At 33.6% G+C, this 14,313-nt stretch overlaps 1 protein-coding gene across 1 annotated transcript; it reads right to left on the bottom strand.

The window, feature by feature from the left end:
• Positions 1-6,620: 6,620 nt before the first annotated feature.
• On the bottom strand, positions 6,621-11,309 carry COL4 (zinc finger CONSTANS-like protein). The gene is made up of 2 exons (XM_028196337.2): positions 7,425-11,309; positions 6,621-7,262 (listed from the first exon to the last, which is right to left on the bottom strand). Exons 1-2 carry the CDS (start codon positions 8,151-8,153, stop codon positions 6,912-6,914), a joined length of 1,080 nt encoding a protein of 359 aa, XP_028052138.1. The 5' UTR covers positions 8,154-11,309; the 3' UTR covers positions 6,621-6,911.
• Positions 11,310-14,313: the final 3,004 nt, after the last annotated feature.

Genomic DNA, 14,313 nt, shown 5'->3' with positions numbered 1-14,313 from the left:
ATGTTCACGACGTTTATGTAGAAAATAATTAAGCATATAATAAAACAAGATGCTTGTGATAGCCATTAATGTTAAAAAAATATATTAAAATGTGTAAAAATATATAAAAATATGTTGAGATGTGTAAAAATTGTATTGAGATTTTAATTATTATTATTATTTTTCATCATTTTATGCTTCTTAATGACTGTCCAATGGGTTGTCAGCATGGCCATATAACAAAAACAAGCTCGACTCTCATAAAAAATTGCCCCATTGTCTCCTTGAAAATAGATAAATTCAAAATTTTAAACAGGCTAATTATAATAAGAATACTTTTAAGTATATAGAATCCAATCATAGAATTGGACAAACGCTCGCACATCGGGGTTGGATATATGAGTATGACAGAATTATATTTAATTCTATAATTGGATCTTATGTTTATAATAGAACTATTACAATAATTGTAGAAGAAGTTCGGCTGAAATTCTTTAGTTGATAAATACTGTTTTTCGTCCATCAGGCTGAGTTTTAGTTTGTGTTTTTTTGTTTGACAAATATTTTTGACTAATTTAGCCAGTACTTTTAAGCTTTTTTTTTTTTTTTTGGACTAAAAAAGACAACAAATGACCAAAAAGACTAATTTTTTAAAAAAGATTATTAGAGATTTATCCGGTCGTTATCTTCAAGAATTAAAGATTAGTTGAAATGCGTACAAGAAGGTCTAAATGCCCAATTACCATTAGGTTGGCTTTGACATTTATGGGGCCTAAGTGAACTATGAAAATGGAGCCCTCTTATATATATATATATTTAATAAAAAATTTATGCATAAAATGTCAAATATCAACAAATTTTTTATTTAAGTTTACTTGCACATATAATTATTAAAATTATAAACTAAAATTTACTTTTACATATTAAAATAGGAAGAAATCATTACAAATACTCAAAAATATTGAAAACTTGGCCAAAATAGTACTTGTGTGTATATGGTTTCATTTTAATTAGGCTAAATCACACTGATAAATTTTTTTTTTCATATGAGCCCAACAAATTTTTTTGGGCCTTCTAGACTGGCCCTAAAGCAACAAAAATAAATTGGGCTGATTTGAATTTGCAATACAACCATGCTATATTCCATCAATATAACACTCTTAATTTATCCCTAATGACGTGAAAGAGAGAGAATAGAAAGAGATGGAGAGAGTGTGGATCTATTCCTTCACGTGGTCCATTCGATGTCATTAGGGGTGAATTGATGGTGCTAAATTAGCGCTCCTAAGTATTTTTCTTTGTAATATACTATAAGAAACTATAAAATTTGGAAGTCTTATTTTGAACCAATTTTTGAAACTTAAGACACACACCTTAATGGTCTTAGCCCAAGATTGATTCTGATTACCCCAAAAAAAAAAAAAAATTATTGTAGAAACAATTGTTGGGATATCACCCCATGTGAGAAACTTAAGACACACACCTTAATGGTCTTAGCCCAAGATTGATTCTGATTACCCAAAAAAAAAAAAATTTATTGTAGAAACAATTGTTGGGATATCACCCCATGTGAGGGTCATCCTTTTTTCTATGTGTTGGCTTATTTTTCCTACGAAGGAAAATATCATAAATGCGAGCGTGCCAGCAAGGATTGAAAAATCCTTACAGATTAAATTCAAGCCAATTATCAAGCGATTGTGTTGACGGTTCTTTTGCCTCAACGAAGAGGACTTCAAAATTGTCAAGTGTAGAGAAAAGAAAAAGTAAAAGAAGAAAAAGGGACGGAGAAAGATGATTGAGTGAACAATCAAAGTGATAATTACTTACCTCTACTCCTATGCTTCGAAAAGGAAGTGCATGAAATGCATCGAAATGGAAATACTGAAAATAAATGCTTCGAAATATAAATCTATGTTAAACTACTCCTAAGATAAGGAAAATGACAAGAAATATTGAAATCAAGTGTCTTTAATTATGAATTCTGGCTCCTTTACAATGTAGCCATTAATGGCTATTTATAGAAGAAAAAATACAGCAATAACTACTTAGTAACTACCCATTTCTTCCATCTTCATTCTTGTCTTGCCATGTGTCCTTCCACTCATCCACTTTGTCCTCCCACTCATCCACTTTGTCCTTCATATTCTCCATTATCTCTATAACTTCTTTTAACTTCCAAATGAATAAGAGGATGCCACGTGTCCTGCAATTATATAAATAATAAATAATAATAAAAATTACAGATTTATGGTGCTAACATTACCCCCCGCGGCCCTTAAAAATGATGTTTATTTGAATTTTTGAAGGGCCGAACCAAGCACATGACTAATCTAAGCAATAAAATGCTTCGAATAATATCAACAAAGTGCTTCGAATGATATAATAGCACCAATGAAGTGTTTCGAATGAGTATGGAATTATGACTAAATGTCTCGAATGCTAGCTATTACGGACTAGTAACAAGCTTCGAAGGTAGTACAAAGGACCAAAATCATATTTCGAATGTTGAAAGTGCCGACAAAGGATAAATTACATCCTTAGAAATACTCAGTAAAGTTTCGAAGGTTCACAACCACCATCATTGTTTCTTCGAAGCTGTTAATGCAAGATGGAGTGCTTCGAAGCTTATAAAATTATAGCAAAAGAGCCTTCGAAGCAGCTTTTGGCCAACATTGTAGTTATTCACATTTTGTATGTTCTGGTTCATACATAATTAATGAAAATATTAATTTTGTGCTTCGAACCAGTTATTAATTCTTCGAAGACATCAAAACTGTTGTTCTTCGAACCAACTTATCATGCCAAAAACAGGCATTATTCGACAACTAATTAATTGTCATTTTACATATATTTGAAGAGATGTACACATTTCGAAAGTTTTCAAAGCTCTATACAGTTTCGAAGGTGAAGTAATCAACCTTCGAAACAACTCTTGATGTTTCGAATGTATCTTCAAAGCTTTATACAGCTTCGAAGGTGAAGTAATCAACTTTCGAAACAACTCTTGATGCTTCGAATGTATCTTTGATGCTTTGATTGTGTACATACAAACAACTGGCCATCAATTTGAAAAGATAAGCCATTCTAAACCATTTATTTAAATGCACAGGCTTTTTCTAGCCAAATTCATGCATTTTAAATGGTCATCCCTTGTTCTTAGTGCTTCGAACTCATAAGAACAATTTGTTAATTTTATTAGCCACATCATCAAAATTATATTTTGATGTGAACCACAAATCCAAAAAGGATTTTGAACACCAAAAGTCATAGTATAGTGTGACCATGAAAATTCATACTTTTTTACATTTTGAAAAATGTCAAAAATTTTGAATTCATGAACAGCAGCTTGTTCATTATTCTTGACCATGTTTGTTTTAAAAACATGACTTTTGCCGAGTAAATTTTCATAATTATTTGGCAAAGTGGGTTGTTTTTCCATGTTAGCCATTAATAGCTTATGAAAATCACCCATAAATATGTTATTTTCATGACTTGACTCTCTAAAATTTGATTTTTGGACCTCCCGAGCCATGTATAAAACATCATTCTTAGCCAAATTTGGCTCAAAAACATGCTCTTTCGTTATGTTAATTTCATAATTTGGCTCTTTAAAAACGGACTCTTGAACCCCCCGAGCCATTGATGAAATCAACTCTTTACTTTTGCTATTTTCAACCATGGAAAAATTCTGAAAAAATTCACCAATTCCGGCCATTAAAGCCTTAGTTAAAGACTTGGTAGTGAGAGTTGATAACTCATCATTCCATTGGCGAATTTTCATATCAAGTTGATGAATTTCTCTAATTAAATGGTGTCTTTTTTCTTCCACCAAATAATATTGTAATGGATGAAAGTTTATTTCATCAAGAAAATGGATCTCTTCTTGAAGATCCAAAATTTTTCTTTCACGCCAATATATTTCAAATTGACAAGTTTGAATGGCGAAATCCAAATCGTTTGTCATTTCTTACACTTGGCAGTCCCACCGGGCGTGCCAAAAAATGTTGGCTTATTTTTCCTACGAAGGAAAATATCATAAATGCGAGCGTGCCAGCAAGGATTGAAAAATCCTTACAGATTAAATTTAAGCCAATTATCAAGCGATTGTGTTGACGGTTCTTTTGCCTCAACGAAGAGGACTTCAAAATTGTCAAGTGTAGAGAAAAGAAAAAGTAAAAGAAGAAAAAGGGACGGAGAAAGATGATTGAGTGAACAATCAAAGTGATAATTACTTACCTCTACTCCTATGCTTCGAAAAGGAAGTGCATGAAATGCATCGAAATGGAAATACTGAAAATAAATGCTTCGAAATATAAATCTATGTTAAACTACTCCTAAGATAAGGAAAATGACAAGAAATATTGAAATCAAGTGTCTTTGATTATGAATTCTGACTCCTTTACAATGTAGCCATTAATGGCTATTTATAGAAGAAAAAATACAGCAATAACTACTTAGTAACTACCCATTTCTTCCATCTTCATTCTTGTCTTGCCATGTGTCCTTCCACTCATCCACTTTGTCCTCCCACTCATCCACTTTGTCCTTCATATTCTCCATTATCTCTATAACTTCTTTTAACTTCCAAATGAATAAGAGGATGCCACGTGTCCTGCAATTATATAAATAATAAATAATAATAAAAATTACAGATTTATGGTGCTAACACTATGTGAATGCAGCTTAATGAAGTCAAGGAAGACGGGCATCTAGTTGGCCGTGTGCAAGGCTCAAGCTCGCTGTCTACCCTCCATCAGTGTGTATGAATAGAGAGGATAAGGAGAGTTAAAGCGTGTGAGCAAATCGTGAGAGAGCTCAGTGTGAGCAAGCTAGTCTCCCTGTGTGAGAGAGGGGGACGTGTGGCTATCATGAGAGAGTGAGGCAGAGAGAGGCTACCTCTAAGGAATCAAGATCCTCTTATTGACTTTTACTCTTTGACTTCTTACTTGCTTAGATCATTGAGCTCACTTTTAAGCCAAATTTCGATAATTAAAATCGTTCATATTTTAAGATTTGTTAAATATATCATACCTGTAAAAAATTAAATTGATCGGATATTAAGAAGCATGTACTATTTTTTTAAAAAATTTAATAAACAGTTTTCCGAACATATATTTTTTGATATCCGATCAATTTAATTTTTTATAAGTATAATATACTCAACAAATCTTAAAATGTAAACGGTTCGAATTATCAAAATTGAGCCTAAAAGTGGACCGAATAACTTATCAAATAAGAAGTCAAGGAAAAAAATTTAAGGAGACGATCATGATTCCCCTCTAAAGGGGAGGAGCTATGTGGGAGTTGAGTGAAGATGAGTGTTTCCTCTTCTATTATAATCTATTTTTAATCTCTTTTTATAGTGAATCTCCAATTACCGCATTGTTGATATAGATATTAAGTCGAATTATGTTAAATATTGTGTCTTGTCATTATGTTTCTGATTTGTAATGATTTCATGAAGATGTTGGGCGGGATCCCGATCCTATCAACAATTAGATGTCTAATTATGGGTTGTTTTGGGAAGATGGTAAAAAGTGATTTTTTGACTTTTAACTAAACTTTTGACTTTTTTAGACAAATGATTTGAAAAATTGGTAAAAAGTGACTTTTGACTTTTTTGATTAATATTTGTTTAGGATGTCAAATCATAATAAAATGACCAAACTACTCCCATTTATTTAAAATATTTACAACTTCACCTATGTAACACATTTTGACCCATGAGGGATAAAATTGTAATTTCACCGTTGACTAAAAACAAACTTCCTAAATGAAAAAAAAAAAATCAAAAAAGCCAACTTTTAACTTTTACTACTAACCAAAAAAAGTGACTAAAAATTATGTTGCCATCACACAATAGACTGTAGATTCACGGTTGATTGTTTAAACTAATTTCTCAGCCTAGACTGAGAGGAGAAACCAACTAATAATTCTGAGGGCCTTGCCTAATCCTACAGAAAAAGTAAACCACATTAGCAGTGGGGATAGGAACAAGAAAAATTATAAGATCAATTTTGACTATTTTAAATAAATATATATTTTTTATCTTTTTATTTATTTTTCATCACATCATCTCTTTATTTTTCTGAATAATTTTTCGTAAAAAGACAAAAAATACACTTATTTAGGTCATCCCAAATAACCCCTAAATCAATACTACTTTTACAAAATATGTATTAACTTTAATTATTAAAATTGATAAAATTCACATCAATTTAATTTTTTTTACAAAATCATGCTATGAATTACAATTTCCTTTATGAGAGATTGCCACTTCTCCCCTCCCACACTATCTAAATGGCGAGAAAATAATTATGGTAAGGCATAAAACATACCTCAATAGACAATAAGTGACAAAAAGAAGAATAAAAAATTTAAATACTCTGATTAGATATACAAAGCACTATTTATATGAATTTAAATATTAATTTTAAACTCTTTAAAAAAAGATCAGAACCCTCTCTAATCCTTTCTTTATTATTAGACTTTGTACTTAACAATTTTTTTATCCATTAAACTAATCAACTACTAAAATAATCACATCCCACTCCACGAACCAATGGTCTTCCACATTCTGATACGCTCTTCCCTTCCCTTCCCTTCCCTTCTCTTCTGTTCTCTTGTCTACCATCAAAAGATTCTCCAATTAAAAATTACATAAAACAAAACAGTACACTTGAGCTGAGCTCAACACTATCCAAATCCATCGCATTACAACAACTTCAACAATTTCAAGAAACGACGATGGAAATTTGAAAAACAGTTTACAAAATAAACAACAATTTCTTCTACAAAATCGACGGGCAGCAATAACAACTACTCCATCGATCATCATCATCATCATCATCGTCATCGTCATTTATATATACAGATCGTTGATATGAAAACAGAATTACAAAACGCTAAAGAAGAAAGAGATTTGAAGTTACTTAGAAAGAAGGAACGACGCCGTATCCAGCATCGGCGGCGATGAAGGCGGCAGGGGAGGAAGAGTTGTTGTAGATGCTATCGAGCTGGATCTCGGCGCGCTTCGCGAACCTTCCTTTGATTCGAGGTCTGGTCTCTGCGTAGGCCTTCCTCGACGCGTACCGTATCGTCTTCTCGAACTTTCTGTTCTTTCGCTTCTCTCTGTACCTCAACACCCTCGCTTCTCTGTCGATCCCCGACACCGGATTGATCGGGACTGTGTCTGCTGCGTTTTGGTGTCCGAAAGTTGTTGATACGTCCGCCATGGCGTTGTGGTCTGGAACTACTCCTACCTCCAGAGACGACGACGATACCTGTTTCAGTCGTGAATACAATCTTATTAGCCGGTTCATAGATCTAATTTTCTGTTCGGTTACTGAGAAAATATAAGAAAGTTCTATGATCTATTTCAGTTTTGAATTTCTCGGAAGCCAAACAGAGAGGGAAATGATTCGAGATGAGGATCGAATGCATACACTATGGCTGAGAGACTGATGAGAGTTGAAATTGTACAGAAAAGGCTTAGATCCAGAGTAGTCTACGTCGTAGCAAGGTAGACCTTCCACCAATGAAGGAGGTTGTGGCGGTTGTTGAATGTTCTTGATCTGCACCGGAACAACTCCATCGGCTGGAGTGATGTATTGCTGCTGCTGATGGTGCTGATGAGGTTTCTGATCTCCGGCCATGATGTCGAGATCCAGATACGGATCAATATCAGAGAACAGATATTCCGAAGACTTGAGATCACTACTGTCGTCGACGATCTTATGGTTCGGATTCGGAAGCAGCCACGACGCCGCTTCGGCCTCCTCAGCCTCTCCACCTTCATCATCAAAGTAGCGGTCGTCGGCGCCGCCGTGGACGGCGGATGACTTGGCGGCGACGGTTTCTGCGGGCTCGTAAAAAGGAGTGACAGGGAAGCGCTCGTGCCGGCGGGCGAGGGGGTTGGCAGAGTGGATGTCGCGGTCGCAGGTGACGCAGAGAGAGGCGGCGTCGGCCTTGCAGGTGAAGCTCGCCGGAGCTTGTTCGCAGACGTCGCACATCCACACGCGCGCGTGCCTCGAAGCCAGCTTGTTGGCAGCATGGATCTTGGAGTCGCAGCCGACGCAGAGGAACGCCGTGTCCGCCTTGCAAAATAGGGTCGCCGGCGCTAACTTGCATGAGTCACACTGTTTCGCTGCCATACTCCAACTCTCTGCTCCCATGCTTTCTCTTTCTTAAAACTGTGAGTTATACTCTCTCTCTCTCTCTCTACAATTGCTTGAGCTGGTAATTGTCAGCCTCTGCTCTCCTTCCTTGGCTGGTTATTGGTGGGTTTTCTTTTTTTGGTAAATTACAGTAAATTCCCTAGACCGGGAGAAAATACAAAACATTGCCATATTTTGTTATAATTACACTTATTACTCTTTTAGTAAAATTAAAACAATAATTTTGTGAAATAGGTTAAAAATTAATTAAATTTTTTTTTTTAGTTTTTTTTTTATAAAAATATGTAAAAAAAATAAAGAGGTGATGTGACTTAAAAAAATCAAAATTTCAAAAAATTGACTTTTAACTCAATTGCTAAATAAGCCAAAATATACATTTGATTAAGGTCGAATTGTACAATATTGAGGCCGTTAATTAGGATTTTTTAACTTTATTTGCTTGACAAACTATATATTTTATGCCTGTTTAATATCATTCAGATTTGTATAGAGTGGAAGCATAAAATGAGCATAAAATTTCTTTCCGTACGTGTGGAGGCTCATTCCATCACTTGCAGCCTTTATCTCGCAGCCAAATAGAGCCTTAGCTTACCATACATGTGACACCCCTTCCTGCACGTGCGGTGACCACTCCCGCACGTGCCTGTTGTTTTGAATCTGTTGAAAGAGGCTAGAGGTATAAAAAGATAAAAAAATAAACTGGATTAGGCCTGAAAATTTTGAGAAGGAGAAGAGGCTAGGATTTGGAAGAAAAGCTTTCTCAAGCTTGCTATTTCATGGATGATTCTTCTTCTTGTACCTCTTCCCACTCCTCCATGAGAAGCTAGGTTCTTCATTTTTAGGGTTTTGATAAAACCCTACCCATGTAAGTGTTTTTAATCTTGATAAGTTTAACTCTGAAACTTAACCACTCTACCCATCTCTTTAATTTTTCCTACTTTGTTTCAATTCTAATAAAGTATTATGCAATGATGGAAATGTGAGACTATACATCTGGTTCATTTTCGTTTCCTTTTTCGTTGTTGTCTCATTGTTAATGATTGTTTTGATAAAGATTAAAATAATTAAAAAGTCAAAAAAGTGCTACATAAAGCCCATTATTCTTTTTATTTTTTTACAATTTTTTCATAAAAAATTTAAAAATTAATTAAAATAGTCAATTCTGAAAATAATCCAAGTATTATATGTGAATTAAATTTATTGGGAGCTTAATATAATATTCCAAATTTATGAGCTTTATTGTATTTGTCTTAAACGTTGGAGGGGTTTGTGTAATTTACTTTTTTTTCCCTCTCTCTCTCATCGTCATTCAATCTATCCACTTGGTAGAGGCGATCTGGGGATTGACGAATGAGGGATTGACACGTGGAAGACTGTTAGCCAGAATATATGTAACGTTGAAAGTTAGGGAGTTGTCGTTTGGGAGGAGGATAGGTGTCGTTTTAGGGGGGTGGGGGTCTCCCACGTGAGACGTGCTGGGTTGGATTGAAGTGTGTTTGGCTTTTTGCAATCTCCCATCAAAAAGAAGTGAGAACAGAGTTCATCACGATGGTGAGTTTGGGTCCCACATTGCGGGGACCTATTAAATGTTCCAGGTAGTCTCTGCCCTACTTGGCATGACAAAAGCCAGGTAATGTAATGTAATGTAATGTAATGCTAGAGAAATTACCATTTAGGTGAGGTTTCATTTCATAGTTGTCGATTTTATTTATTTATTGTTTTAAAGAAATGAGTTTTGTTTTTTTAATAAAAAAATAAAATTATTTGGTGTATGCAAATATTTTTAAAATAAAAAATATATATGTTTGATTGTTGCTTGAAGTGGTAGCCGGTGGTGGATAATGTCTTAGGCCTCGTTTGGGAATAAATTTTTTTAATAATTTTTTAATTTTTTGACTAAAATATGATGTAAAAAAAGTTAATATATTTGGGATGAATTTTTGAATTTTTATGAAAAGATGTGCAAAAAGTAGAGAGAAAATGGAATCTTTAGCTCTGTTTGGTTGTGATTTCAAATCACGATTCAACACCTTAATTCAAGTATGGTGTTTGGTTAGAGTTCTCAAATGATATTTCCAAAACTCTGCAGAAAACACCCTGTCTGAGGGCGCAGTTTTCTGTATTGACAGACGCGTTTTTCAATTTTTTTTAAAAAATTTGGCCTAACGAAACGTCCAGCCGGTGGACCGACCGGTGGACCGGAATAGTAATTTTTTTTTTTTTGCAATTGATATATTAATTTTTATATAATCGAAACAAATATTTTCTGAAATTTTTAAAATTTTTTATGTGTTTTAAAATAATTTTGAGTTATATGTTTAGTTATAAGTTGTAAATTTTTGTATCAAATATCAAATGTCACATCAATAATTTCCCACTCAAATCAAAACTCTTTTCAAAACTCTTTACTAAATAAATTTTCTACACTCAAATCATAATCTCAAACCCCACAAACTCAAAACACAACTCATATTCTCAAATCATAATTACAAAGCACAACCAAACGCAACCTTTGACTTTTTAATATGAGTTGTTGACTTTTTAATTTTTTTAATAACTTTTTAACTAAAAAAATCACTTGCCAAACGAGGTCTTAAATGACGATTGATCCTCTCAGCTTGTTGAAATGAGAGGGAAGAGAGTGAAAATTTATTTTTAAAAGAAGTGAAAACATTTTTTTTTTCTTTTTCTTTTGGTACTTATCAAGTTTATTTTTTTTTAGAAATAATAACAATATACCAAACAACTATTTTCATTTTTAATTTATAAAAATAAATAAATAAATAAATAAATAAATAAACCCCAAACAATCTGTTTTGGAGTACATTTATTCCAGTGTTTGACTATCTGCATAATGCTGGCTTGATGCTGATCAAGAAACAGTAGGTGAGTGTCATAGTCACATACCAAAAAACGAGTACTGTAGTAATAAATTTTGAATTTTTAAATTAATTAGTATTGAAATAACTCCTAATTTAAAGGGTTATTTGTAAAGTAATTGTTAAGAATTTGAAAAATAATTTCTAAAATAATTTGATTAAGAAAGAAAATTAAATTGAAAACCTTAAATTATGAGTTCATGTTCTATAATTGTCCCAAGAAATTTGGAGTAGTTGACTATGATTTTTTTGTTAAAAAAAAAAAAAAAAAAAACCTACGATAGAAATCATACATATCATATTATAATTGGCTAAAACATTAGCACTTTGTCTCCGTAAATTTGGGTGGTATTAGGTAACATTTATACTTTCAAGTTTTATGAACATCAAATAAGAAACATTTTTTTGCTAAAAAAGAAAAAGAAAAAAGAAAGAAAGATACCTTTGTAAACAAAATTTGCATTTTCCAAGTGTGAACTTCTGACCCAAAGATACCAGAGGAATTGTGAATCTTTCATAAAGGAGAAATTAGTGGCGTTTGTTTCAGCTTTTCAGAGTTAATTTATGGTTTTTAGCTTTGAAAAAGTTATTTTGGACTGTTTGGTTAAACTTATTTCAAACAGTTTCTGATTCTAACAGCTTATTTTAACTCACTGAGAAGCTGCTCACCCCTTACTTCTGATTATCAGCTTCTGCTGTAGACATGTTAATTTATGGTTATACTCTTAAATTTTTTTATTTTTTATTTTTTTAAAAATAGAAAAAGACTCAAATGGACTATAGATTATTATTATTATTTTTTTATGAGAAATGTAGACAAAAAAAAAATAAAAATTAATTGAAAAAGCTATTTCACAGCTTATTTAACAAACACTACTCAGCAACTTAAATCTATAATCCAACAGTTACACCAAACATATTAATAACTTCTGATTAAAGTCATAATCTATAATCTGTTAAGTTATAATCTATGAGCTGTTTTAACAGCTACACCAAACGGGGCCGTTATTTGGTAGTGTTAGAGTATCTTTAATGAGGATAAATATTTTGGACTTGTTTGGTTTGTATTTGAGAAACATGTTTTGAGATAAAAAGTACGAAAATTTGTTTGGTTTGGTTTTTTTTCAAAAGATGTTTTGAAAAATTATTTTGAGAGAGAGTTTTAGAAAAAGTGTTTGATTTGATGTGTATGAGAGAAAGATTTGTTTGGAAAACTTATAAACCAAACAAGTTTTGGAAAAAAAATTTAGAAAAATTTGTTTGGTTTGATTACTTTTGAAAACTTATTTGTAGAGAATTTTTCTTAAAATTTTTTGAGAAACACAAACCAAACAAGACCTTTATCTATCTAAATATATATTTTATTTTGTCTCTCAATTGTTTCATATTTTTATTTCAATTATACTCTTTATTTTAACTATTCATTCAAATATTATTAATTTTATAATTTTATAAAATGTCACATCAGCAATAAAGATGAAAAAAAATTATCATAATAATTAAATATATCTTACCTAACCTTTAAAACTAACTATATGCAATTAGTGAACGTGAGTTGAACTAATATATTTTGACTACCAAACATTATGGTGCCGTTTGGTAATACTTACGTTTTTAATTTTCTGTTTATATTTACAAAAATTTAAAAAACTCAAATAAAAACTTGTTTGGTAAAATTTTTGATTTATAAATCTGTGGTTTCAGTTTATAAATTTGGCTAAAAATGAAAATACAAAAAATGTGTTTCCATTTTGAGTTTTCAGTTTTTTTTTTAACCACCCAACACTAGCCACCACCCGCCACCACCACCTGCCACCACCACTCACCATCCACCTGCCACCACCACCTACCACCACTACTCACCATCCACCTGCCACCACCACCCACCATCCACCCGCCACCACCCACCACTCGCCACTACCATCCACCGCCCGCCACCTACTTGCCACCACCACTCACCACCCATTTGCCACCACCCATGGTTATCAGAATCCCGATCCGGATCTTACGATCCTACGATCTTACGATCTATTTGAGTGCAATCGATCCGGATCGTGTAAAAAACTCCTTATAGGTAGGATCTTTCGATCCTGGTAGTGGGATCTTATAGGATCGTGGAATCCCGATCCGAATCCGATCCAATTTACAAGCCTTGTTTTGTATTGTATGACATATTTTATTGTAAATTTTATATTTGTTGTCTAAATATCAATTTATGTTGTCAAAATAAATAATAAAAATTAAGTAGTATTGAATCAAATAGACTAAAAAAAACAAACTAGGAAACAAACACTCAAATATTGCGGTAATTTAAGAAAATTAAATAGTCGGAAAAACAAACTTAGCTTTAGCGGAGTCTAAGAAGGGTAAGATGATTGTAACTTTATCCCAATTTCTGGAGAAATTATTTTTGTGACTCGAATCCGCTCCACTAGAAATGCTAATGACAAACCTTATCATTCGACAAAGCTACTCTTTTGAGTTCTTAATCTATTTTCATATCCAATTTTGTTAAATATTTTTTCTTCACTTTTTATGCATTATTGTACATTGTAAAGTATTTTATTATAAAATTTTTCTTCTTCTTCACCTTCTTTTTTGATAAAATACAGAACTTTTACTATCGAGTTTTCTATTGCATAATATTATATGTACATTTTACATGGAGTATTATATTTTTCACAATATCTTCACTTCTTTTTAATAAAATATAGGTTCATTTTGTGTACACTTTATAAGAACTATTTATTTAAATTAAATTATTATGTAATTTTTCTTTTTCGGTAGGATCTTACGATCCTCGATCCGATTCTACGATCCGATCCTATAAACACCTCCAACGATCCAACGTAGGATCCCGATTTTAACAACCTTGCCACCATCGTCCACTACCTGCCACCACCAACCACCCACCACTACCAGCCACCCGCCACCACCACCTATGACCCACCACCACCACTCACCGTCCACCCACCTGCCACCACCACCCACCATCGCCACCACCCACTCGCTACCACCTACCACCCGCCACCGTCACCCACCCACCCACCACCACCCATCACCACCAGCCACCCGCCTACCACCACCACCCACTCGCTACCACTCACCACCGTCACCCATCCACCCATCATCACCACTCACCACCCACCCGCCACCACCGGCCATCTGCCACCCACCTGCCACCACCACTTACTCGCTACCACCCACCGCCCCCCACTGTCACCCACCCATCCACTACCATCACCCGCCACCTACCTGCCACCCGCCATCCGCCACCC

This window comes from Camellia sinensis, chromosome 13, assembly GCF_055761805.1.
Source record: "Camellia sinensis isolate YWXY chromosome 13, ASM5576180v1, whole genome shotgun sequence".
In the NCBI taxonomy this organism is placed as follows: domain Eukaryota; kingdom Viridiplantae; phylum Streptophyta; class Magnoliopsida; order Ericales; family Theaceae; genus Camellia; species Camellia sinensis.
This window is presented reverse-complemented; position numbering and strand designations above follow the sequence as displayed.

Coding starts and splice junctions, on each gene's coding strand:
- COL4 (XM_028196337.2), bottom strand. CDS start 8,153: ATGGGAGCAGAGAGTTGGAGTATGGCAGCGAAACAGTGTGACTCATGC. Junction 7,263..7,424: donor ATCAGTCTCTCAGCCATAGT/GTATGCATTCGA, acceptor CGACTGAAACAG/GTATCGTCGTCGTCTCTGGA.